At 54.2% G+C, this 26,025-nt stretch overlaps 2 protein-coding genes across 6 annotated transcripts in view; one reads left to right on the top strand and one right to left on the bottom strand.

Moving 5' to 3' along the window:
- Nucleotides 1–16,142, bottom strand: part of HAUS7 (HAUS augmin like complex subunit 7) — a 39,204-nt gene extending 23,062 nt beyond the window's left edge. For 3 of the 5 annotated variants that reach the window (XM_040627070.1, XM_040627065.1, XM_040627077.1), the window contains exons 1-7: nt 15,983–16,138; nt 14,974–15,089; nt 10,101–10,168; nt 7,427–7,488; nt 1,037–1,128; nt 442–600; nt 232–328 (exon numbers count right to left, since the gene is read on the bottom strand). In XM_040627070.1, the coding sequence (XP_040483004.1) occupies nt 232–328; nt 442–600; nt 1,037–1,128; nt 7,427–7,488; nt 10,101–10,168; nt 14,974–15,089; nt 15,983–16,090 (702 nt within the window). In that variant the 5' untranslated portion in view covers nt 16,091–16,138. Of the gene's footprint in view, nt 1–231; nt 329–441; nt 601–1,036; nt 1,129–7,426; nt 7,489–10,100; nt 10,169–14,973; nt 15,090–15,982 lie in introns of all 5 variants that reach the window. The other 2 variants (XM_040627073.1, XM_040627080.1) reach the window with 2 other exon arrangements.
- LOC121103333 (extracellular matrix protein 2-like) overlaps nt 16,089–26,025 on the top strand; it is a 21,287-nt gene continuing 11,350 nt past the window's right edge. Inside the window, 2 exon segments of the mRNA XM_040632917.1 lie at nt 16,089–16,341; nt 25,304–25,495. Of these exon segments, the coding sequence (XP_040488851.1) occupies nt 16,089–16,341; nt 25,304–25,495 (445 nt within the window).

The raw sequence follows: 26,025 nt of genomic DNA, 5'->3' as shown, positions 1-26,025 counted from the left end.
CCTGCCCAAAGTTTGTCTGCCTCTCCCACTCCCACGGGCTGACCACCCACAACATTCTAGAACCCACTGAGCCCTGTGCATATACCACCTCACTTATGCCTCATAACACATTCATTGTAAAGATGGGGCACCCGAGGCTGGGGAAGTGATGTTCCTTGCCCTAAGACACAAAGTGCCTAGTCAGGCCCTCACCCCCAAGCCCCACAGCCCCCAGAAGCCGGCACCCCTCACCTCTACCCTGAGCGTCTGCAGCTTGGCAACACTCTCCTGCAGCTTCCTGGCCAGCTCCATCACCCTCTCCTCTTCTAACTCCACAGAGGGGCTGGCCCTGCAGGGAAAGAGAGGACACGTCCAGCTCTGTGCCGTGGCAGTCATCAGAGCACCTGCAGGCCACACGTGGAAGGGCCTGTCTCAGGTAACAGAACCAAGCAGGACACCTACCTCTGCCAGTCGTCACTCTGCTGGTCAAGGACAGGCTGCATGTCCAGGGGCCATGGGTCACACTCTGGGCTCAGGAGCGTCTGCAGGTGGGGGCTGGAGAAGAGCTCCCCCAGCAGTGCCTCATTCTTCTCTCTGGTATCCTCGAAGTGCTCCTTCACACTGCCAACGCAGCCCCAAGGCCATGCAGTCACTGGCCAGAGCATGGCCTCCAGGGACTATGTCTGCAGATTTGCTACGACCCCTGTCCAAGGGAGCCCTCAGTCCCCTGGGGGAGACCCAGAGGGGAAAACGAGAGCAGGCAGAGGGGCCGGGAAACAATGTCTCCCCCAGTCTCTGCCCTGCTTTGGCAGCTGGGACCGAGCCCCAGTCCTCCCCGGCAGGCCTGCCTGTCTTCTGTGCGGCCCGCATTGCACCTTCCCGCTGACAGCCTGGGCTCACACCCCACTGGGCCAGTATGTAGCTGCTGCCCGAGCGGAAAGTGAAGACCCCAGCTGGAGATGTATCTGCTGGTGGGCCTAGGTGCCCTGTGGGCCCCAAGCCCTACCTGCTCCAGATAAAGTTTCAAGGGCACCTACCGGCCATTCTGAGCCTTTACCTGGAGCAGCCGGAGCAGGCGTCGGTCAGGCTCTGGACCGCATCCAGCAGCTGGTCCATGAGATGCAACTGCTTCTGGGCGCAGGCCTGGCCCTGGGCAGGGAAGACCATGTGTGCTCAGCAGCTGGACACGCCAGCAGCATTTGGGGTTGGCTTGGGGACTGCTGCCATTGAGTGCTCGCAACCTCAGGTTGCAATGGCGCCTGGGACCATGCTCTGGCCGGTGCTCAGCACACACCTTCCAGCGCAGCTTCTTGGGCAGGCACGCACACTGTGGCAGGGCCTGCTGAAGGCACAGAACAGCCCACAGGGACCTCCAGGAGGAAGGTTATTCCCCTTGACAAATGAGCCTCCCAGGCAGGGATGGCCTGCGACGACCCTGCTCCTCACAGGAAGAAGAGGTGGCCAGACTTTACAGCTGACAGAGTACCCCCACCCTGAAGGCAGCTGGGATCCCTAGCAGGGACCTGCCTGGCCAGGAGCTCAAGGCTTCCAGAAGACGAGGAGGCTTACAGCCAATCCTCAGGACCCGAGCCCTTACAACCTGAGAGGCCTGGCCTGCTCCAGAGAGCCCTGTGTGAGCAGTGGTATCCAAAAGAAAGCTGGGCCTGCCTCTCCATCGTAGTTCGGCATTGCCCCTTCCCTGACACGCCTACTATTCTGAGGAATGCACCAGAATGATTTGCTCAGCCAGCATCACTATAAAGTCCTCCAAGAAGCACGTGCCCTTAAAGTGGTGGGCATGGAAGGCACAGACTGCGGTGGCATTTCAGGCTGGGCAGCCATGGGCGGGGAGGAGATCTGGGAACAGGGGCATGCTCTGCTATAATGTTTGCAGCCCAGCTCCCTGTCCATGGGCGCCAGGCCTCATGGCTACTGCCGTGTGGCACTCCCCCACAAGCCTGGCTCTCTGCTGTGTAGTCACCTCAACAAAACCGGTGACTCTGGAAGCTCCTCAGCCTAAAACTGGCTACTTGGACCTGATCGCTACCTCCTGCTGACTCATTCTCCCAAACTGTCCAAGTGACACTGAGCCCGAGAGACACACTTGAGGGCAGCCTGGGGGGGGGGGGACACGGCCTAGACGGGAGACAGCTTAGACAGAAACATGAGAGCAACTATCACTGAGCACCCCACAAAGCCTTGATCAGTGGCCAGGGCTGGGACCCCCTGCCTGCTGCCCCCTCCTCAGCACAGCCCTGACTCTGATAGCCCCCCCAATGCCCATGAAGGGATATGTATCCCTACTCAGGGCTCTGGCAGCCTGGGGTAGGGCTGGGACTGTGGTGCTGAGCACACGTGATCCTTTCCATTCAGCTGTGCTGGTATTTGTATTGAGATGCATACACCAGAAATTGACCCTTTTTAAGTGGTTTTTACGTTCAGTGGTTATTAGTCACAGAACTGTGCAGCCACTGCCACTAGGTAATTCCAGGACATTACCATCACCCCCAAAAGCACTCCTGTCCCCATGAACAGTCACTCCCCTTCTGAGAAGCCAGACCATCTGCTCGTCCTCGGGGGTATCAAGTGGGATCTCATCAAGGTTTTGATTTGCATTTCCCTGATGACTGATGATGGTGAGCATGTTTTCGTGTGCTCATTGGCCATTTGTTCATCTTCTTTGGAGAAATGTATTCAGATCCTTTGCCCATTTTTGCGTTGGGTTACTTGTTTTTTTCTTATTGAGTTGTAAGAGTTCTTTATACATTCTGGATACTAGACCATTGTCAGAGCTACGATTGACAAAGATTCTCTTTCAGTCTGTGCATTCTCTCCGCTTTCTTGGTGTCCTTTGAAGTACCAAAGTGGCTCATTTTAGTGAAGTCTAATTGATCTATTTTTTTTCTTTTTACTTGTGCTTTTGGTATGAAAATGACTTCTTAAAAAATGTTATGAACTCATGAATTGGAATTCACAGAAGGGCCTCGGTCTACTGCAGTCACTGTCCTTACAATGCAGGCATCATCCCCACAACATCCCTTCTTTGGCCAGTGAGGGCTTCTATTGCTAGCTGGCACCCCAGTCCTTCAGCTGTAACTGCACATCTTGGATAACTGCCCTGTTCTCTTGTATGACAAGGTGTTCCTGACTCAACTGATACATTTCCTGCCCCAGGCCTGTATTACAACTGGAGTGTCATCGTTCTTGGCCTTTTAAGAGGACAAAGCAAGGAAATACATACATATCTACACACTGTTTCTAAGTTAAAATACATTAAAAGCTGACACTGATATTCCCAATTCAAATTCCAGACTATGGGGTTTGACCAAACCTAATTATCTTATACCCATACCTCCTTTCTCCCATGCCCCAACTCCCAGCTTTCAATATGCCAACATAAATTATTCTTTCGTTTTTATTTTGTATTCCATAAAAAGGAATGAAGTACTGATCCATGTTCCAACATGAATGACCCTTGAAAATATCGTGCTAAGTGAAGAAGCCATTACAAAAGGCCACATACTGTATGACTCCATTTATATGAAATAGAGACGGAAGAGTAGTGGGTACCAGGGCCTGTGGGTAATGGGGAGTGATGGCTTTATGGGCACAGGATCCCCTTTTAGGGTGATGAAAATGTTCTAGAACTAGAGAGATGTACTTAGTGCCACTGACTGCACACTTAAAAATAATTCAGATGGTAAATTTTATGTTATGTGTATTTTACCACAAAAAAAGTTTTTAAAAAAGAACCCTTTGGAGCCTGCTGGGAAATTTTTTTAAGGGTTAAAATGGTAAATATTGGGGCACCTGGGTGTCTCAGTTAGGTGTCTGCCTTCAGCTCAGGTAATGGTCCTGGGATCCTGGGATTGAGCTCCGCGTCAGGCTCCCTGCTCAGTGGGGAGCCTGCTTCTCTTTCTCCCCTCCACTGTCCACTTGTGCTTTCTCTCTCACACTCTCTCAAATAAATAAAATCTTTTTTAAAAAGGTAAATATTATGTTATGTGCATTTTACCACAACGAAATAATCTTTAAAGATAAAAAGGAAGGGAGGGGTTAGAGTTCCAGGTAAGACTGAGGGACTAGCTTCCCCTCCCACTGAGTACCCACATCTAAGAGTGGAACAGAATGCATGTGTCAGGTGTCTATAGTCTTGGAAGGGCAAATATCAGCAGGCACACCAGGGAGGCATGCCAGTATCCAAGGTTACCATTGAGACTGGTGGTGATTTACCATGTTATCTCCTCTGGTCTCCCTGGACCTGCACTCAGCCCAGCTCAAACCCAGAAGGGAACATAATGGTACAGACAGAGAGCTCAAGAAAAGGAAACCCCTAACACTCAGGGAGAGTAGGGGAAATCCCTGGCCTTTTCTCTCTCCCTCTGCTCTGTGACCCCAGGCAATATCATGGCAGGGGTGGCAGCAGCGACAAAGGTGGTTGATAATGGAAAACTGCTCTGGGAGCAAGGAACTTTCCTCTCCATTTAGTGGAGCTATGGGGTGGGGGAAGCAAACCGTGTTACTGCTTCTTCCACTCTGTCCTCCCAGCACTGTGGTACAGTCACAGAAGTGGGTGGTTTATGGTTGCAGGACAGCAAAGGATGGCCCTTTCCCCAGGAGCCAGACAGAACCAAAGAGATGACAAGAAGGGAAGATCTAGGGAAAGCAACCCTATATCTGTTTACGAATGCCTGGGTTCACCCCCACTCGTGCAGGGGTAGATCTGATCTTGTGAACATACTGAAGAATGATTACAGAGGAGAGACCAACACCCAGATCCCAGGCTGACCATCGGGTGGCACACATGCAGGACCGGCCCGAATAGCAGCACAAAGGCTGCAGAAACCAAGCTGACACTGGCTGGAACAACAGGCCAGAGAAGGAGGCAGAACATGCAGCTTAAACCTAACCAGGTCAAGTCCCTGCTAAAACACAAATACCAACATTCTCCATCAAATTTAATAAGGCCCAAAGACAAAGTAATAGTCAAGAATGTCCAGGACACAATCCGAAATTATTTGGCATATGAAGAAAACCATGAAAATCTCAACTTGCATGAGAAAAGACAATCAACAGAAACCAATCATGAGATGGTACAGATGTTGGAATTACTTGGCAAATTTATTTTATTTTTTTTTAAGATTTTATTTATTTATTTGACAGAGATAGAGACAGCCAGCAGAGAGGGAACACAAGCAGGGGGAGTGGGAGAGGAAGAAGCAGGCTCATAGCAGAGGAGCCTGACGTGGGGCTCGATCCCGCAACGCTGGGATCACGCCCTGAGCCAAAGGCAGACGCCCAACCGCTGTGCCACCCAGGCGCCCCGGAATTACTTGGCAAATTTAAAGCAGTCATTATAAAAATGCTAAATAAGTAATCATGAACACTCTTGAAACAAGTTAAAATAGAAAACATCAGCAAAGAAACAATTTTTTTTAAAAACAGGAAATATCTTTTTAGAGCTGGAAAATAGAATAACTGAAATAAAAAACTCACTTATGGCCCAAACAGCAGAATGGAGGGGACAGAGGCAAGAGTCAGTGAACTTGAAAACAGATTAACAGAAACTATCCATTGTGAGCAACAGCAAGGGAAAAAACTTTGAAAAAAATTAAGAGTCTCATGGACCTATGGTACAATAATAAAAGGTCTAACACGTGTGTTATAGGAGTCCCAAAAGGAGGGGAGAAAAATGTGTGGGCTGAAAAAGACATTTGAAGGGATAATGGCTGAAAATTTCCCAAATTTAGAACAAGACACAAACTTACAGATTTGAGAAGCTAAGTGAATCCAAACAGGACAAACCTAAAGAAATATTCCCACAAACACATAATCAAACTGCTGAAAACAAATGACAAAGAAAAAAGTTTTAAAGCAGCAGAAAAACAATGCATGACCCATAGGGGAAAAATTACTCAAAAGACTGCAGATTTCTCACTGGAACCTATGAAGAAAGAAGAACTGCCAACCAAGAATTCTGTATCCAGTAAAACTATCCACCAATAATGAAGGGGAACTGGACATACTCAAATAAATGAACTATAAAAGAATTTGGACCCAGCAGACCACTTCTAAAAGAATTGCTAAAGGTTGTCCTTCAGAAAGAAGTGAAATGATACCAGACACTTGGAACATCACAAATAAAGAAAGAACAAAGGACAAAACCACATAATCAACTGAGTAGAAGCAGAGAAAGCATTTACAAAATTCAATACCCTTTCATGACAAAAACACTTAACAAATAGGAATAGAAGGGAGCACCCTCAACCTGATAAAGGGCATCTATAGAAAATTCAGTTAACAATGTACTCAGTGGTGAAGATCAAATGCTTTCCTCCTAAAATCAGGAATAAGGCAAGGATGCCCGCTCTTGCCACTTCTATTCAACACTATACTGGAGGTGTTACCAGAACCATTAGGCAAGAAAAAGAAACTAAAAACATGCAAATTGAAAAGGCAGACATAAAACTATCTCTATTTGCAGATGACACAACCTTATATATAGAAAATCCTAAGGAATCCACTAAAAAAATCATTAGAACTAATAAGCAAGTTTAGCAATCTGACAGGATACAAGAGCAATATGCAGAAGTTAATTGTATTTCCACACACTAGCAATGAGTAATACAAAAATGAAATTAAGAAAACAATTCCAGGGGGAGTGGTAAGATGGCAGAGGAGTAGGGCGATCCTAACCCTGCCTCCTCACTGGAACACAGCTAGATAAAGACCGGATCATTCTGAACACCCACGAAAACTATCAGAGGTCTTGGAGAACATCTTGTACATCTATATAAACCAGAAAAATGAACTATGGAAGCTTCTCATAACAAGCAGCATTATTTATAATAGCCAAAATGTAAAAATAATTATTTCAAAAGCTTGACAAGATTTTAAAGGCAGGGGTAGGGTTTCTTTGACTGGTGTGGGCATGGAATTAGTGCCACCTCTGTATAGAAAGCTGCAGGGGGCAGCTAGTCAGGGAGAGTGCATGGGCTTGGGACCAGGGGCCTGGCTTTGAGATCGGGCTCTGTCACTGGGTGACCTAGAGCAAGTTGTTTGACACCTCCCCTGTGAAATGGGACTAGGACAAGTACCTGCTGCCACGGGTGAGTGTGACAACTACTGGCATATAAAGTACTTACCACAGTGTCAGTGGGTATGAAGTCTTCAACCGAGGACAGGATGTGCTCTGTCCTTTCGGTCACCATAACCAGAGCTCTGCCTCCAGCCTCCTCAGTTGTGTTCCCCATCTTGGCCCTAGGGATGGCTGGAGTCTACACAAGGGCATCCTATAGATTCCTGCCCCAGGGGGCTTAGGAGCAGTGTGGCTGGGGATGCTGGCTCCCAAGCCTGAGGAGCAAATGCCTGAGCGAAGAACCCCTCCCACTCCTAACGCAGCCTCACCGAGGCCCCCAGCCTGTGCGGACAGAGAGGACCCTCTTACCTTCAGGAGCTCCTGATCACCCAGCCCACACAGCATCAGCTCCTGGCCTAGTTTCACCATCTCTGTTGGAACACAAGGGTCCTATTACTGCAGACGCCCACCCAAACAGGAGAGGATACCGTGCACCCAGGGGTGCACAAAAGTGCAGAGTGCCAAGCACTGCTCTGAGGAGAGTGCTTCTGCTCTGGCATTGGCAGGCCAGTGCCCAAGAGGCCAGGCTGGGTCCAGAAGGCCTGGGTGGACAAGGAGGCAGGGGGACAACATGCCCAGGACCGCCTCTTGCTGTGTGACTTGCACCTCTCTGGGCATCAGTTTCCTGGACTGAAATAGGGGGTCACAGCTGATGTTCTTCCATATAAGGAACTCTGGCTTCTAACAGAAGCCAACCAGGTACCTGAGGAGCTGAGAGAGGTCAGGGAACCTTCCAAAGTTGCTGTGTGCCACCCTTTCAGAGAACTTGCCAGGCCAGAGCAAAAGGAACCATGGCTCACATGTGTCAATTTCCTATAGGCCTTTATCAACATTATCTTTCACATTGCTGGCAACTCTTTGAGGGGGGCTGCAGCTCCATTTTACAGATTGGGAAACTGAGTGACTGCATGGGTAGGGACTGCCCGGCCACATCTGAGTAACCATCTGATAGATAGAGAAAGGCTAGGACTTGGAGCTAGAAAGCCTGAGGCCAATGCCAGCTCTGCATCCCCAACCTAGCCCTGTGGCAATGTCTTTACTCCTTCATAGGCAAGGCCCATCTCCTACCCCCACATGCTCAGTAGTACAACAGGCGTAACTCTGACATCTGCTTTGGAAGCTTTGGTGCAAGAAGCACCGATGTGAAAGCATTAGTAACCCTGGAAACACTGTAGGAATACCAGTTATACTCCTAAGCATGCCCACTGCCCACAACCCTAAACCCCAAATCCTCGTGTCTTCCACGGCTCATCTCCTGCTTCGCCCATACACAAGTCTTCGTGAGTCTGGACAACCCTCTCTTCGCAATAAATCCAGGATCTGGCCAACACTCCACTTCCACTGCCCCCCTCCCATCTCTTGTCTGCATCACTGCAAGAGCCTTCCAGTGGTCTCCCTGCCTCTGCCTAGGCCTCCTGTTCTCAGCTCAGTGGCCTTAGGGACACTGTTAAACCCGAAGTCAGGCCACAGCTTTCCTCAGAATAAAAGCTGTCCTTCCATGGCCTAATCTGGCCTGCCCTGTTGCCCCTATGCCCTCACCACTCTCCCCTTACTTTCCACTCTGCACCAGCCACCCGGGACTCCTTGGTACTCCTCACAGCTGCAAGGCACATGCAAGACTACCTCAGGCCCTTTGCACTTGCTGTTCCTTTGCCCTGAACACTACTCTTCCTGATATCTGCCTGGCTCACTTCCTCCCTTCCTGTAAGTCTGTGTTTAAAAGAGAGGCTTTCCCCAATGATCTTAGATCAACACCACCACCCTTTCCCCAACCCACCCATGCACCACTTTGCCCTTGCCTGGCTCGTTTATGGCTCTTCTCACCATCCAATACAGAATTTTGCTGCCTTCATTTATCACCTCTCTTTAACTGGCACATGAGTGCCATGTAAGCATCACAATTCACTGCTGCACCACCAGCACCCAAAATGATGCCAGGTGCGTAGGAGACACTCCACAAATACTGCTCAAATGAATTCAGGAATTCTCCTAATCCTCTTTGGAGGATTATACCCTTTGACAAGCACTCATGTCTACCACCTGCTCTGACACTCAGCACACTCCCATGAGGTAGGCAAGGCTGAGGTTATCACCCCCGCTTTACGGAAAAAGAAACTAAGGCTGGGAATGGCAAGGTCAAGGCTTTGGCTGGGCTGAGGGCGGGGTTGGCATCTGTGTGCGGGTATGTGTTAAAGAATTCAGATGCAGTCTGATGGCCAGGTTCACCTGGCCTTGACATGGTCCCATCAGTAGGAAAGTGCCAGACATAACACACTGGGGAGAGGGGGAGCACTTCTGTGCAGCCCAGGCCGGCCCGTAGGCCAGTCCTGCAGGCTCCAAAACACAACATCCTGTTCTTCCGGCCCATTTCAGCCTCGGGGGAAGTGTCCCTGGATAACTAATTTGGCAGTGAGAGCTGAAGCCTGAACTGGGGCTCCGGGGTCCAGGTCACCCACCCTGGAGTAGCTGAACCAAATGCAGGCCCACAGAAAATATGACTTTTAAAGACACCATCATGAGGACTGTAATTTACTCCCCTTAACCTAATGTTCATTATCAGATTAAGGACAGTTTCTGCCAACAAAGGATCGGAAAGAAGCCATTACAAGATACGCCCCTAGGGAGAGCTGCCCAGCGCACACACAGCAGGAAGATGGGGACAGAACCGCATGAAGCATTGGCAAGAACCAGTCTCTGCCTCCAGTGCCTTAGTGGATGGGCTAGACAGGGTGACACGTTCTTGTGTCATTCGCATGCCCCTATGAGAGGAACCATCCCCCCCTGGCCATGCACGGTGTGGAAGTGTGTGGAGGCGCATGCCCTGATTCTAGAAGGCTCTGGCAAGATCTCCGGAGTATGCACCAGCCAGAGGTAAACACCATCCAATGGAAAATTCAGTACCACTTGCTAAGGAGGCCACGCACCAGCTCAGAATTGTCCAGAATCCACCACCCAACTCCAAACTCCCATAACACAGACCCACCTTGGATCTTCACCTCAACTGGGGCCCCCTTTAGAGAGCTGAACTTGTCCTGCCACGAGGGACAAACCCTGCAGGGAAAGAGCAAAACTGGTTAGTCCTGAGCAGGCAGCAGAGGCCCCCTGATAAACCCTCCTTACACATGCTCTAAAAAAGTGAATTACTTGTACATGTGCTAAATACCACTGAAGTGTTCACTTCAAGATGGATTTTACGTGATGTGAATTTCAACTACATAAATTATCAGGGAAAAAAACACAAAGTATTTCTGAAAGCATACCTCAGAAATGTGAATCTGAATACTGAAATTTAAATTCTCACAATAGGACGCCTGGGTGGTTCACTCAGTTAAGTGTCTGCCTTCAGCTCAGGTCACGATCCAGGGGTCCTGGGATCCAGTCCCCCGTGGGCAGGCTCCCTGCTCAGCAGGGAGTCTGTTTCTCCCTCTCCCTCTGCCCCTCCCCCTGCTCGTGTTCTCTCTCGAGCACACACACTCTCTCCCTCTCAGAAAAATAAATACATAAAACATTTAAAATCTCACAATAAAAAACCAAAAACTGCCCAAGAGGGAAACCCTGAATTCCTCAGAGCTCTAAGCTCTTTCTCAGAAGGAACCACGGGGCTGGCTTTTCTTTCAACCATGGTGCAAGTTTGTTAGAAGGATGTCCACCAAGGCCCTTCCTGCTCTGGCACTCTTGCAGGCCCTGCCTGGGTGTCCTCTCACACCTCTCTGCACACATGTGTGTCTGTTCCTCTTAGCCTGGAGTACTTTCTTCCCACCTGGCCCAAGCACACTGGCTCTGACTCATCCCCAGAAGCCCATGGCTGACATCGTTTCCCCAGGGAAGCTGGGGAAGGGCCAGGCATGTCCACAGACACTCTGGCATCCCTCTGTCACAGCAGGACCTGGGCACTGTCCTCCCACTGGGCTCTTACCTCCCAGACTGCAGGCTCACTGAGGCCAGGAGATAACCTTCCATTCTATACTTTTGGGGTCTAATGCCATGGCAGCCAGCACAAAAAGGGCAGCCAGTGTGTATTAACAAATATATGACCATGGCCTCTCGCCATGGAATAATCCGCCTTTAGTAAATGTCCATGCTTAGCTCTTTCAAAAGAAGGACATTTTCTCTTTTTAGAAAAGCTTAAATCATTGTGAGATTATCCTACTCCAGGTCACAGTTTTAAACCATTTGGGGGCTCCTAGTATGAGAGGCTCTGGGATCATAGTTCTAGCCTCTTGGATTGGGAGACAGCAATACCAGCTGTTCCTCTAGGTCCAGTGGAACCCCAGCCTTGACAATATCAGATACATAAATGGGACAGTGGCCACTCATAAGCATCTTGCCTTAAGACAGCGAGCTCATGGGCAAAACCGATTCCAGACACAGACCACATCCAAAGGCAGTAAGGGCTACAATACCCTGACAGGCCCCCCCAGACGTGAGCTCCAGCCCTAGCATAGCACCAAGGCCGTGGGAGTATCACTCCGGCTGCCGAGACTGCCTCCTGCTTGCCAGAGAGCCTCGGGAGCTGGCTGCCAGGGCAGGCCCTCCCTACAGAAAGATAAAGAGGCTCTTTCCACAGGACAGTGAGGGCCAGGACTCTACTCGGCCATCATGGTGTGGAGGCCCGCCAGCCCTAGGGGCCTGCTGACTTAGCATGGTAGAAAAGGGCACAGTATCTGGCCTATGGAGAGGGCTCACTTCTCCTTCCCCAGGACCATGCCTCCAAATGAAAATCTGCCTCCCAGGCCACACCTGCCTTCACTGTACTGGGGGCTGGGAGCTGGCAGTGGCCACCGTGGACCTGAGGTCCTGGGCGCCACACTGCAGGACTACAGCATAGAGAGGGCCTCCGCTGCACTGCCTGTCTTCATGACTCATGAAGGCAACCAGCTCTTCTGCCAAAGAGGGATGGGGCAGAAGGGGCAGAAGGAGCGCCTACCATGTGAAATGCTAGGAGGCTGAGCCCTGGGCCTGGTTGCTGGGCAACATTCCCACTTATAAGGCACCAAGGAGTGGAGAGCACTCAGCAATCCATCACGCTGGACCACAGTAAACCAGTTCAACACACTAAAGAACAAAATCCACAAAAGCCTAAGCGGCCTCACTCAGAAAGGGGTTTCATTAAAGTTGATCTTCCTGAGGCAGCAGGGAGGAGGACAGAAACTAAAGGCACTCAAGGCCTTGAGAGCACATATAGTTCTTCAGGAGTCAAGGAAACCCAGGTGCCTTGAATTCAGCAACCCAGGGGGCCCTGCAGCTCTGCCCTGCCCCCACGCCAAGGGCCAGCTGGGCACATGGGCCACCCAGAGCCAGCATGCTGAGCCCCAAGGCCAACACTGTGTGCAGCTTCCAGGTTCCACCCAGAGCGGGGTGGACAAGGTGGCCCTAACTGAGGGCTGAAGTGGCGAAGCCATGTGCAAAGAAAGCTAATATGAAATGTGGGAGAAGCTAAACTCTATCCAATCCTCTTTTCGGGACCTTAGGCCTATGGCCTTTTGCCAGCTTGGGATCATAAGAAGAAACTGTACGTTCCCTGTCTACTCTTTCAAAGAATTCAGCTGTTTGTATTTACAAAGTACTAAAAGCATTTGAGGAATGTACCCACAGACTCCCAACCATCCCTCCCACCTAGCAGGGTGACCCAGTCCCCAGCATCAGCCTAAGCAGGCAAATCTGGGCTCTCTCCCATGAAAGCCTCTCCAAGACATAGCTGTGCCCCCCTCCTCCTGGGGGAACACTCGAGACCCCTGCACTAGCCCAGGCCATCCCCACTACTGCCTCTCCTCCCAGACTCCTGGACCATGCACTGGTCCTTCCAGGGCTGGCAGTGGCCGTCTGTCATTCCAAGCCAGGCTCTTGCCATCTTTTCCTGGGGCTGTTCCAACAGTCTCCGTATCGGTCTCCCTGACTCCACCATCTCCCCTCCAAATCCATCCACCACAGAACCCCTCAGTCACCCTGCCAAAATGCCAACTTCAGTATGTTGCTTCCCTGGTCCCATGCTTGCCCTGCCTAGAGCATGAAGTGGAAAGCCCTTCACATGGCTTGCAAGGCTCTGCATGAGCTGCCCCAAGCTGCTGTTCGGGCCACTGCTGCCCAGCTCTCCCTCCCACACCTCGATTCCTCACTCCCGTTGAAATGAGCACCCACCATTACCCGTCCCCTCCCAGTTCAAGTGCCACCTCCTTGCGCCAACATCCACAACACTCAGACTGCAAAGGTATGGGATGGGATTCATGCCTGGGCCTTTTGCAGCTGCTAGAGCCCCTGCTCCTTGAGGACACCCATCCATGCCTGAGGCGCCTGGAATGATACATGGGTGTGCATGCGTCCATACACCTGCTTATCAGCCAACAGCCTAGAGCACATTTCAAGTATGTCCAACACCGTGCTGCAGCCTGGGGCTGATGCATGAGTCCTGCCTGGTACCTGCCCTCCAGCAGCTCCCAGTGCTTTGGAGAGCCAGAAAGGACAGCAGGCCAAGACAGAACCAATGGGCTGAGGGCTCACGGAGGGGTGTGCTCAAAAGGTTCTGGGTATCCGAGGGAAAAAGGGATATGTTTTACTCTGGGAGCTGGAGACTTTTAAAAAGGAGCTGGGACGTGGGGCGCCTGGGTGGCACAGCGGTTAAGCGTCTGCCTTCGGCTCAGGGCGTGATCCCGGCGATCTGGGATCGAGCCCCACATCAGGCTCTTCTGCTATGAGCCTGCTTCTTCCTCTCCCACTCCCCCTGCTTGTGTTCCCTCTCTCGCTGCCTGTCTCTATCTCTGTCAAATAAATAAATAAAATCTTTAAAAAAAAAAAAAAAAAGGAGCTGGGACGTGTGAGCTGGGTCTTTGAAAGTTATGCAGAGACCTGAGGGTATTTCCAGGAGGGAGAGCAAAAGGGTACAAGAACGCTCTGAGCAGAGGCCTGGGGTGGGGCCTGCGGGAGGGCCTGGAGGACAGCAAGACAGCTGCTGGAAATGCAGAGGCTCAAACATGAAAATGCCTCCCCTTCCTCCCAGCCATTCATAGGACACCCAGCCCAGGGCCAAGCCTGCTGACGTCCTATGGCCTGGCAGGTATGCCAGCTGGGTGCAGGCTGTATCCTCACTGCTCCACCACAAGGCTCCCGCCCAGTCATCTTCCTGAGCTGCGAGGGCAGGGAGGCAAGGCTGAAGAGGAACAGGGGCAGACCTAGCCTCCTGAGAGACTCCTGTACCAACTGACCATGGCCACTCCAGAGAGGGTCCTGGGGGTCATGCCCAACAACACAGGAGCCTGTGTTCCATAAGAGGCTTGGTCAAACCTTCCTTTCCCCCTGTAGCCTTCAGACAGATGCTCAGCTCATGGGCTACTACTGCTCACAAGGAACATTCCTTGGGACTTTCTGGATCTTTACCCTTGCCATTTGGGTAGGCTTTGTTTCCCTTGCACAGAGCCAGGCACACCCACCAGGACACTCCTTGACCTGAAGGACTGAGAAACTGGGTCTCGGCCCTGCTTGTCACCCCTCAATGGCAAAACGCAAGACAGTTCACAAGTCCAGTCTGAGAACGAAAGGATCGAGGCCCCTGCCAGCTCTGAAACTAGTAAAGCAAGGAGAACCCTCAGAAGCCCAGCTCAGCACTTTAGCAAGGTGGCAAACAGACCAGCTAAAGCACTGGCTTGGGGGGAGGGGGCAGCACTTTCAAGGCAACTGTGAGCATGGTTTCCATGGCTGGCACTTCTGACCCAAACAGCTGTTCTCATGGTGACCTGGAGTAGGGTATGGAGCCTTCTGGGAGTAGCACTACTTATAAAAATATCAAACACCCATCTTTCTCAGGTGGGCTGAGTGGTGCCTGGTGTATCCCAGGGGAGGGGAGGAAGAAACAAAGATGTTACCGAACACACATCCACTCCAGGATTTCCAGGCGGTACTTCGAGGGACTACACAGCAGTTCCTGAATGGTCTTAGGTTCTGTGATATAAAGACCCTCAAGGACTGGGCAGTTGAGATCCTAATCAAGGAAAGGAAAACCAGGAAGCTTTAGAAAGCGAGTATGACTTAAGGGTTGAAATGCTCCTTCCTTCACACAACTTTACTACCCCGTCAAGCACACACCGGGCTTGTTAGCACACATAGGCTCCCCAACCCCCACCGCCTGCTGGCAGCGCTCTCCCTCCATCTTGTCCAGAGTTAAATTCTCCTTATTCTCAGCCCACATCCCCAGTGGCTTGTCACCCCACCTCCTTTAAGTACGCCCGCTCTAGGCTCTTATAGCAGTTTAACCTAGTAGCAACTAGAGGCTCTGGCAAGACTCCGATATTCTGATCCAGGCTCCCAGCTATGGGACCACAGGGAAAGGCCAGGGAGAAGGCAGATTGCACCTATCCGGAGTGCGGGGGAGGGGGAGGGGGAAAGGGGAGAAGGGGATGAGGAAAGGCAAAGGGGTGAGGCAGAGCAGCGGCGGTGCGTGCGGCACCTGAGATGGCTATCTGACCTCGGGGGGCGGGTTTCCTCACTACTGCCACCACGGGCATCTCACGCTGACTCAACAGGGTAGCACGGACACTGCCTGTCTCCCCCTAGACCCCGCGAGCTCCCTGAGGCCAGGGCCCGTGCCCTCCCCGTGTCTGCATTTTCTTCGTGAGCCCGGCAAGGTCCCGCAGAATTCCTGCAACGTAAGTTAAGGTGCAGCACGCGCGTGGCGCCGGCCCGAACTAGCAGGCACGGACCACGGAGACAGCAAGCACAAAGGCCCAAGGCCGCCCAAGTAGCAGAGACTTGGACACAGGCCGCGGCCGGGAACTCAGGGGCCGCGCGTGTGGCGCTGCCGACTTCCGCAGTAGGCCCTGCCCACCCCGCCGCCCGGCCCCCGCTGCCCCGGGTGGCTTCCTGGGTCCGCGGCACCTTTAGCTTCGCGAACACCTCCACGGCCGCCTGGAGCACGCCCTCGTCGCCCTCGTCGCCCTCGTCCTTGTAGCCGCCGCCACCAACTCCGACACCTAGCCCAGCCATGTTTCGCGCTCTGAGCCGCGCCACGCCCCCGCCTCAGGCTCACTGGCCGGCCAGGCTGCCAATCACACGCAAAGCCCCGTGCCCTTCCCGCCCTCCTGCCCGCGCCGGCCCGCCCACACTTTCCACCCCTCCCCCGCCGCGCCTTCCCATTGGGCCGCAGCTGCGCACGAGCCTGGGCACCCCCCAGGAGGCCGGCCTCGGGGAAGGGGCGGGGCCCTCGCTCGCGTCGCCCGCGCTAGCTGCCCGGCCGAGTAGGTGTCGGGGCGAGCTTTCCCCAGGAGAGGGCGCTCCTGCCGCGGTCGGGTTCTCCTCCGGAGGACATAGAGGCGCCTTGCGGATGGGATTTAACTGGGACTTGAGCGTCCTGGCTCCCTGTGCGGGACTCTACCTCCCGTTTTCTACATTCACAGCTGTAGTTAGAGGGAAGTTTCTTGTGTACCAATCTAGCACCACTACTCACTCGCTGGGTGACTTTGGGCAGGTTACCTAACCTCTCTGTGCCTCCTTGCCCTCACCTAATGGGGAATGAATGAGAGCACTTACCTCATTGGGTTGCTATGAAGATGGAATGAGGTAATAATTCCTGACAATGCCTGGCACGAACAAAGCACTATGTAGATGTTCACTGTTATTATGCCGGACCCTGCTACTTCCCCCTCCTCCTCCCCAACTCTGTCTTTCATCTTCCTGAAAGGTTCTGTGGCTCCTTCCCACCCTGTCCACTTACAAATTTCTTTGCATCTCTCACAGCCCTCAAACTCAATGAATCTGGCATGAAATCTGACAACCCATGTGCCTCCAGACCTCCAGCGCCCCCATCCCTAGGATCTGCTGATCTGAGGAGGCAGGAAGGAGCTGAAGGGTGGTTGGTGCCCAGGGAGTTGGGAGCCAGTGGCAGGCAGCTGCTGCCAGCTCAGTCCTCTCGGGAGTCTCTCCCCCTCTGTGCCCTGCCCTGCCACCTCCTGGAAAGAGGGATCAAGAGGCAAATCTAGAGACAGGAAAACCCAGGGACCTGGCAAGACGCAACTGCAGTCATCTGAGTGACAGGAAAGGGCTCTCAGCTCTGTCCCAGGATGAGGGGGTATGCAGGAGTCTGGGTTAACAGAAAAACACCCGAGCCTGGCTTTGTGGGGCAGGACCTGATTCCCTACTGAATGCTTTGTAATTCTGAGCTATTCTGAGGACACGGAGCCTTGGAAGTGAGCTGAAGGGACATGCAAAGCACCATAAGGCCCCTTCCCCTGTCCAGCATGGCTGCTGCCTTGGGCCCTTCTGGCAGCTGAAGGCTGTAGGGGTTTTGGGCTGTTTTTTTAAATCTTTTTTTTTCTCTTTTTGTTTTTGTTTTTCTTTCTTTCTTTTTAAAAAATTTCATTTCAATCACAGCCCCAGCTCAGACATTCAAATTCTTGTGGCTTTTTCTGTGGATCTTTCCTAGGACTGGGGAATTTGGCGGGAGAAACCACAGCAGTGTGGTGGCCTCCCCCACCCTCCCCATATCCTTTGCTCCTAAGGATCAGGAAGAAACAAGCCCCTGTGTATTCTGGAAGAAAATTCCCCTTCTCCACCCAACCTAATGGAGCCAGTACTCTAAGCAGCCCTTCCCCAACTCAGCAGCTCTGTCTATGGCATGGGGTGGGACGTGGAGGGATTGGCAGGGCCTTGAAGGGAGAAAACCATCTTCAGAAGTCATGGGATCCATCGTCCTGTGTGGAGGACGTGCTGGCCAGCCCTCAGCTCATAGAGATGGCTGCTGAAGACCTGCGCACACCACCACTCAATCATGGTGCCTCCCAAGTATCCTCCACTGGAAAGGCTGGAAGCTGGGTTGGGAACATAGACTGCTGGGCCTCTCATGGAGGGGGGAAAGATGGGGCCGGCTGATAGAAACTTCTGGAAACTTGAACTCGAGCTCAACACAAGGAAGCACCTCTCCTAGAGGACACTGCCTAAATACCGGCTGGCTGCCTGGAAAGGGACAGCACTCCCTGTCTTGGGAGGTGTGTAAGTCCAGGGAGGTGGGTAGGGATGTGAAAGTGTGGATAACTACAGTGAGGAAGGAGAAGACAGCTCTCTAAGGGGCATTTCTGCCCAAAGCCCCTGGGTTCTGTGAAGGAGGTTTGGGTGGGTGAAGGAACAAAAATGAAGCTGAAGGACCCGTCCACCTAGGAGGGGATTTAGTAGGGATAGGGGTCAGTGGAGAGTGTGGATCCCTGGGCAGATGGAGGCACTTCATGGAACAAGAGCCAACCTCCTGATTATGGGGGAAAGTTGGCCATGGGTCCCAGCAGGGCCTCAGCCATGTGTCAGTACTTGGAAAACAGGTTGGAAAATGAGGCCAGTTGACCGGCGCTGGCCCCACTGTGCCAGGGATGGGCTGGCAGGCAGTGGAGGCCAAGGCAGCCAGCCACGTGAGGCACCTCACTTTGTGCAGTGGGCACAGAAATGGACAGCCAACCAGATGCCTTCACCCAATGGCCTCCCGGTCCTGGAGCAGCAGCTGTTGGTGGGAGTTGTGCGGGGCATCAGGCAAGAGGAAGGTCCCTGAGAGCATCTCCACTGCAATGTTCAGGCTGTCTTTAGCAACAGATCCCCAGGTTCAGGGAGAATCTTAACCAGTCCCCCCCTACCCCCCTGCAGACATTGCCAATCAAAGGAAGCTGGAGTTCAAGGGTTTACTCTCTCCATCAAGGAAGAGAAAGCAGACTGGCTTCTGCTGCATCTGACAGGAGCTGAAGACCTTGTTCCCCATAAACTCCTGCCCCTGAAAGAGGGGAGCCTTCGAGGGACAGAGGCTCCCTCCAACTCCCACTCTCCTCAGCCCCAAAGTTCCCCACTAAGAAGAGGAGATGAAGGGACTCCTCACCACATGCCCTGGTGAGCACCAAATGCAGGCTCTTGAAGAAAAGGCAAGTGGTGAGTGTGTGTGACTTTTCAGAGGAAGAATTCAGTTATGGAACAAGAAGCTTCTCAAGTCCATGGGAGAAGTAAGTGGCAGTTCCTGACACAGGACTGGGGGAGAAATGAGACATGGTAATGAGGTCACGCTGAGGATGGTCTGAGGCCAAGACTCTCCACGGGAGAGGTAAAGGCTGCCACTTGTACCCCTCCCTCTCCCCGCTCCTCCTTCCCCGTCTTCTCTCTTCTGCCCCTGACGGAGCTACAGTGCTGAGCTGTTGGTCGCCAGCCACCCTGATGCCCCCGTCTCGCAGCCAGCCTACAGCATCTGTGCCAGCCAGGAGCCCACTCAAAACTAGCCATCTTCACACAGATGAGAGGAGGAGTGGGAACCGGGAAGTAAGTGGTTTGGTATGTGGGACCCCAAACTTCCCCATACGCAATGACACTTAAAGGGTCCCCAGAACAAGTGATGTTGACATCCCTTCAGGTAGCTGTTACTCACCCAACTCAAGGCCCTGGCGACTGGTCTGGCCAAGCACACACTCGTGGAGTCTCATAAGTCCAGGGCCTGACAGATGTGAGCCTGCCACGAGCATAGGCTTGGGGAAGTCTAGTAGGCTCCCATCCAAGTACCGGATGGATGAGACTATCAATCTAGGAGCTGACTGATGACAACCAATTCAGCTGTCCTTCTAGACCTCTGTGTGGACACCGGAAGTCTACTGGCACATGAGGATGGAGAGGCTGTCCTGGGACCTTGGCCTTCTCTTCCTGTCACTTCTGGTCCCTGTGCTAGGGCAGGAACCATGGCAACCTAAGGCAGGGACAGCTGGCTCTCTGCCCACCAGAAACCTAAGGAAACCTTGGCCTGCCCTGGGCCTCCTGCTTCAGGGCCCTAGCCTCACCTCCTGCTGCTGAGGGGCCCTTGGAGCCAAGGGGACGCCAGCACCTGCTAGGCCACAATCTCTTGCAAGGGCACATTTCACATGCCTAAGACCCAGATCAGATCTCAGACTACTCCTAGGGTCTGAGAGGGTCTGTGAAGTCCATCCACCCAGCAGGCATTTGTAAGGGTGTGGACAGAGCCAGGCTGCGGGTCAGGGGGTGGACCCAAGAGTCTGCTCCTAGCCCCCACGGATCCAGGGGTGAGAATGAACACAGGGCTGGAGGGGCCCCAGCAGACATGGTCAGGGTCTTCACTTGCCTTCTTGACCCAGGCTCCAAAAATGGGGTGGGGAGGGGTACAGGCTGGGCCCCTGGAGGCCTTTGGGATCCCATCTCAAGCCCTCATGCTCCTCTTCCGCAGGGGCCCAGGCTGTGATGCGCCCTGCAGGGTAAGGGGTGGGAGCGGCTGCGCTGGCTGCTGCTGGCAGTGGAGTGCACGGCGGGGGGGGCAGGGCGGGAGCAGGCGGGGAGGGGCGGCAGCACGTGTGCCGTGTGCCGGGGCTCAGGCGCCCGGGGCAGCAGAAGAGGAAATGGCGGGCGGGATGGCCCCCTCCGCAGGGAGACACTCGGGTCTAGACGGCTTGGCAAAGCCTGCAGGGCTGAGTCACATGCGTCTGGAGCTGGAGACGCAGGCGCCAGGACTGGAACACGAACGTGCCCACTCCGGAGGGCCAGGCGGGGGCGGGGGCGCTCAACCTCGTCCTCCCAGTACCCCACCTCCAGCTAGCACCCAGCCTCTGATCCTTGCCTGGGCCCCCCCCCCATGCCCATCTAGAGGGGCAGAGCTTAGCTTCCACAGAGAGCTGAGCAGGGCTCAAATTATTTGTAGGAAGCAACTGAATTTCAGAGGGGGAGGGGAGATGGGCAAGTGGCCCCCATGTGCCCCCATTCCAATCATGGCCTTTCTCCCGCAACCCAGCCACCTGTGACCTTTGTACCCCAAAGCCACCCTTGCTGCACTCCACCCCCTCCAGCCCCCACCTTCTACAGGCCCCTCTACCCTGACCACCAGTGCACCTTACTCTCCACCACCCTATCCCCAGCCATCATTGTCCTGCCTGGAGTTCCGTGTTCCCCTTCCGTCCTTCTCCTTTCTCTCTCTCTCTCTCTCTCTCTCTCTCTCTCTCGCCCTCCCCCTCCCTCTCTCCCTCACTCACTCAGGAACACCAGGTCTCTGGATGGTCTGATGTATTTAGTGCTCGCAAAAGCATCTACAAAAAAAAATTGTCTAATTGGGACCAGATCCTCTGAGGTTTTAATGGCATTGCAACAAGATGGGTTTTCTCTAGGGAAGAAACTGCTGGCAACAGGAAGAGAGCCCAGGAAGTTTGGCTTTTTTCTTCTCAAAGTTTGAAGGAGGAAAAGGCCCCTGTACCTTTATTTATGTACTATAGACGCCTGAGTACGCACCGTGAGAGTCCCTCCCACAGATTCCCACGGATAGAGCCCAGAATCCTCGTGCCTCTGCACTGGTGTCAGTGTTACTTGGACACGATGATGAAGGCTCAAGAACAGGCCTGTTCCTTTATTCTGGTGGTCACCCCAAGGGCGTGTCTTTGGCTGTAGAACCACTGGTACATAGTAGGGGCTTGATGCACTTATCAAATGACAGATAGTGGGAGGGCAGGACTAGCAGCCCAAACCTTGGCCCCAAGCTTTGGATTCATACACGGAACTACCTTCTGGACATCACCACCCTCACACCTGACAGGTCAGGAAGTGGGTTCCTGAGCTTCTGCCCCAGGCTCACTCTGCCCTCAGCATTCCAACTCTCCCCCACTTCCCTCACCTGCAGCCTCTCCCCTGCACCAGCCACCCTCATCTCTCCCCAAGGGAGTGCAGCTGTCCCCACACTGGCCCCTATCTTCTCGCTTGTGGCCCCAGCAAGTCAGTGTGCCACTGCAGCCTGTGAATCCTTTTATAATGTAAGTCAGATTATGTGAACCCTCTGCTCAGAAGCCCACCATGGCTCCCCATTTCCTTCAAGGTTACAGGCGAAATCAGCCTGCTGCCCATAGAACACCCTATGAAGCTCACCCTGCTGCCCTGCCCCAGCCCCCTCCCTCACTGAGCCTTTTGCACCACACTGGCCTACTTGCTAATTCTCCTGCCCTTTTCTGCCTCAGCCTCGCCCTGGCCATCGCGCCCTTTTGAAGGGCAGACAGAGCTCCAGGGAAGAGTCCCCTCAAATGTCACTTCCTCACGGTCCTCATCAGAACCCCCATCAAAATTACTCTTCCCTCCAGTCACCATGGCCGTCTCTTTCCTTCTGATAGGGTCCCTGTGCTCCCCCCTTACACGGCCAGCTCGGGGAACACAGGGGAGCTGGTAGCATGACTCCCCACACAGTGCGCCGGCATGGTGCCTGGCCCACAGCAGGGGCTGGGGAACATTCCCTGAGCAATGAATCCATTTTCCAATCCTCTCTCTATGGGAGGAGATCTCTTAGCCGTGCAGTTCTAAGGAGGCTTGAGGGATGAGGAGTATTGCTTTGGCATCCTCCTGGCTGCCAATCAGAGCCCCCCACTTGTGCGGGTACCTGTGTGCGAGGATGTGCATGAGTGTGTGGACAGTGGGCCACGTGGCAGGGCAGGCCAGGAGGAGAAGAACCGGGAGTCTGTTCCTTGCCCTTAGAATCCTAGGATTGTGCAGCTGGAAGCAACCTTGATCATCTAATGTAACTCTAAGCCCCTTCCAACTCTCAGATTCTAGAACTTTGTAAGGAGCACACACCCACTACATTAAGATGGAGAGACCGAGGCCCTGAGCAGGGAGACTTGCTCCCGACATCACATGGCCAGTCTGTCCAGGGCAGAGCTGTGAGCCCAAAACTCTTTCCAGCAACCCCCAGGCTGTATCCCTGGTTCCTGGAAAATCCCGACACCCCTCCCACCCTGTGCTCCAGACACTAGGCTCAGGGTTAGTGTTGGCTGGGGGCCCTGCCTGTCCCAGCCCAAGTCCACGAGTGAGCTCTGTGTGTAGGAGGGGTGGGTGTGGGAGGGTACCTCAAGTTCTGCAGAGCCCCCCACCCCAGCAGGCTGGCTTTTCTCTCTGGGGGCTTCCTCAAGGTCCCCATGATGTCCAGGTGCCCCAAGACTGGACAGAGCATGTGGCCAGGTGGCCACTGGGTCCCCAGCGGGAGAAGGACAGCAGGATAGGACTCCATGGGAGCTGGGGAACTGACAGGGCCCAGGCCTGGCCCCTTCCTGCCTAGGTGGGTAGAAGCGGGGTCCCTCCCTCCTTCAGACTGCTGTGCCGGAGAAACCTGGGAGCAGGCTTCCTCCCACCCCCAGCCCAGTTAATGGGAACCAGATGGCAGGATGTTTAGTCAGCGCCTGGGGAGCGGCACGAACAGGGGAAATGGGTTGGGGGCCAGGATTCCAGAATCCATCCCCAGGCAGGGGGAGGGTCAGAGCAAGGGCTCCCGCCACAGTCCCACTCCAGGGGCCTACCTCAGGAAGGGTCCTACCCTTCCTCAGACAATGCCTTGACTTGGGCAAGCCATACCCCCCCCCCTTGCTTCCTTCTCTGTACTAGGGAGGCTGGGAGCACTCAGTCTTCCAGGATCCCCGGGCAAACTTCTCGTAGTCTCCCCGGCACATCTCTGGCCTCCCTTGCCTAAGTGCTGCCCCTCCCAGAGCTTCAGCAGTCCTCCAGCCCAGGACATCCTCTGTCACCCAGGGCCACACAGGCACACCGGTGGCTTCATCCTTGGCTCCCAAGGTACTTGCTCATGCTCACTCCACAGACAGTCTGTGTCTCTGGTCTGTGTGTGGCACAATCCCAGATTCAGGCCATAAACCAGATTCCTGTTTGGGACAAGGGAGAGGGTGCCGGTGGACCCTGTGTGGCTCTTACAGGACTGTGAGCTGGCATGGGGCTCCTTAAAGGCAGCAACTCCCATGCCCCCACCGTGCCCTGCTCGCAGACCCACATGTGAAAATGTCCTCGAGGAGCCCAGTGAAGACCCTCTTGCTGGGGACTCCCCGCCCTGACCCCCCCCAACCCCCTCGTGCATCTCACACACTCCCCTGTGGCGTTGGACAGAGACCTTGAACCCCAGATAGTGGTGGGAAGCTGTTTCCAGATGGCCCTTCCTGGCCCTGCTCCCCCTTCCCTGCACCCTCCCCCAGCTTCTCCCTCTCCCCTCCACCCAAGCCTTGCCCACAATTAACTCATTTTTTCAGATCACTTCCAAACATAAGTCAACGCTGGACAGAGCTGTAGGAAAAGCTTCCTCAAAGCTGGCCCCAAAGAGCCATGTGGTGAGACGGGGCCTCTTTGCCAGCCCTCACCCGCCAGCCCGCCCTTGGCTCCTGCAGCGGGGGCCTGGGGCTGGGGCCTTCCGAGGGTTGGCCCAGAGGCCTGTGGTCAGACACCCCCTTCTTTGCCTCTGGCTCCACCCGGAAACCCCTTCCCTCAGGCCTGGCTTCCGTTCCACCTTGTCCTGTCCTGATCCGCAGGTGCCCCTCTGACCAAGAGGGCGGTGCCCAAGCAAGGGAGCATCTTGGGACTGCTTAATGACAGTGGTCATGCTGGGACCCAGCAGCCCCTGGTTCACACACAGTTTAGTGCGGGGGTGGGGGTGCAGCTGGGAAGGCTGCAGGATGTGTCATTCCCCTCCTCCACTTTTTCCAGAGGCAAAAATGGAGGTCTGGAGGGAAGGGAGTTGCCTCGAGGTAGTCAGGGAACCGGTAGAGGGACCAACCCAAGGCAGCCTGTGCCCAGGGGCACTGGGGCCCCAAGGGCTGGGGTCCATGCTTGCCACCCTAGCTCTGCCCAAGTGTGGTTTCCTCCGGAATTGGGAGGCCTCAGCACTGGCGCCCACGGCAGGAGCCCACAGGCTTGGCAGGTTCTGGGCAGCCCTGGCACCTGCCCCCTATACCGAGGGCCCAGAAGGCCCTGAGGCCTGCTGCTTGCAAGGCCCAGCCCCTCTCCTTTCCCAGCCATGGACGTAAGACCTGGCAGCCTGGGGTGGGCGGCTTGCCCTGTGGTGGGCCTCACAAGTCCACTGTGTATAGAGACAGAAACCCCATTCATGGGGGCCACTGGGCCTGGTCCAGTGGAGAATAAATGCAGGCCTTAGAGCAAAAGACCAAGAACACTCGAGTCCAAGAGAAAAATCAATCTCTCTTTCTCTTCAGGTGGGAGAAGGGGACATTGGGGGAGGTTGGGGGCAAGGCCTAAGGAGGTGTTTGTTTTGGGGGGACCTTCCTGGGGGAGAGCTGGGGCGGAGGGGAGGCTCCGAGCACTACAGCCAGGGCCAGGAGCTTAGGGAGCAGGGCTGTGGTGTGCCGTCCTGCTTGCGCCCCATCCTGCTGTGGCTGCCGCGCCCACCCTCCCCGCTATTCATCCCCTCTGCCGGCCCAGGAGGCCTGCACAGCCCAAGTGAAGTGGCCATAAAGAGCGTGACGCTCCCAGTCCTGGCTCTTTGGGTGGGATGCTGCCCTGGAGGGGTCCTGGCCAAGCAGGGGCCGAGCCTGAGAGAGCCCACGGCCACGCCAACCCCCGTGGGCACGCTGACCCTGCAGCCGTCACCCAGCTGGCCCGGGCCCCCCAATGGTGAGTAGGTGGCACCAGCAGGAAAAGGCTGGCAGGAAGGGAGCACTCTATCTTGTTCTTAGAATCCTCCCCCCCAGGGGTAGGGGCAGAAGGAGAGAAGGCTGGTCACCCCAAGGCTGCCCACCCAGTGCTCACCTTGGGTGCTTCCGAGGGAGTTAGGAGGAACCCATGGGACTCAGGGAACCCTCTCTGGAGGGCAAGGGGAAATGGCAGACTCTGAGAGGCCCAGTGCCCGTAGCCCAGGGTGACGGCAGGGGAAGGAAGGAAGCCCCCCTAGGAGGGGCCACTGCAACTGGAACTGGAGTAATGGATCCAGGTTTGCTGGGTGGGGAACCAGCTGCCCAAAGACCTACTGATAAGACTGGGAGACATGTAGGAGGCTGAAAGTGGGGGATCCAGGGCTTGGGAGGGGTGACACAAATGGCCCCGGGAGACCAGCTATGGTGTGACCTTCATCTCATACGCCAGTGGTTGGCACCATGTTTGGTTGCCCCACCCTGAGGTGTAGGAGTGGGATGAGAGGGGCTGGT

The sequence above is a fragment of the Ursus maritimus genome (genome assembly GCF_017311325.1).
Source record: "Ursus maritimus isolate PB19 chromosome X unlocalized genomic scaffold, ASM1731132v1 scaffold_X1, whole genome shotgun sequence".
Classification (NCBI taxonomy): Eukaryota; Metazoa; Chordata; class Mammalia; order Carnivora; family Ursidae; genus Ursus; species Ursus maritimus.
This window is presented reverse-complemented; position numbering and strand designations above follow the sequence as displayed.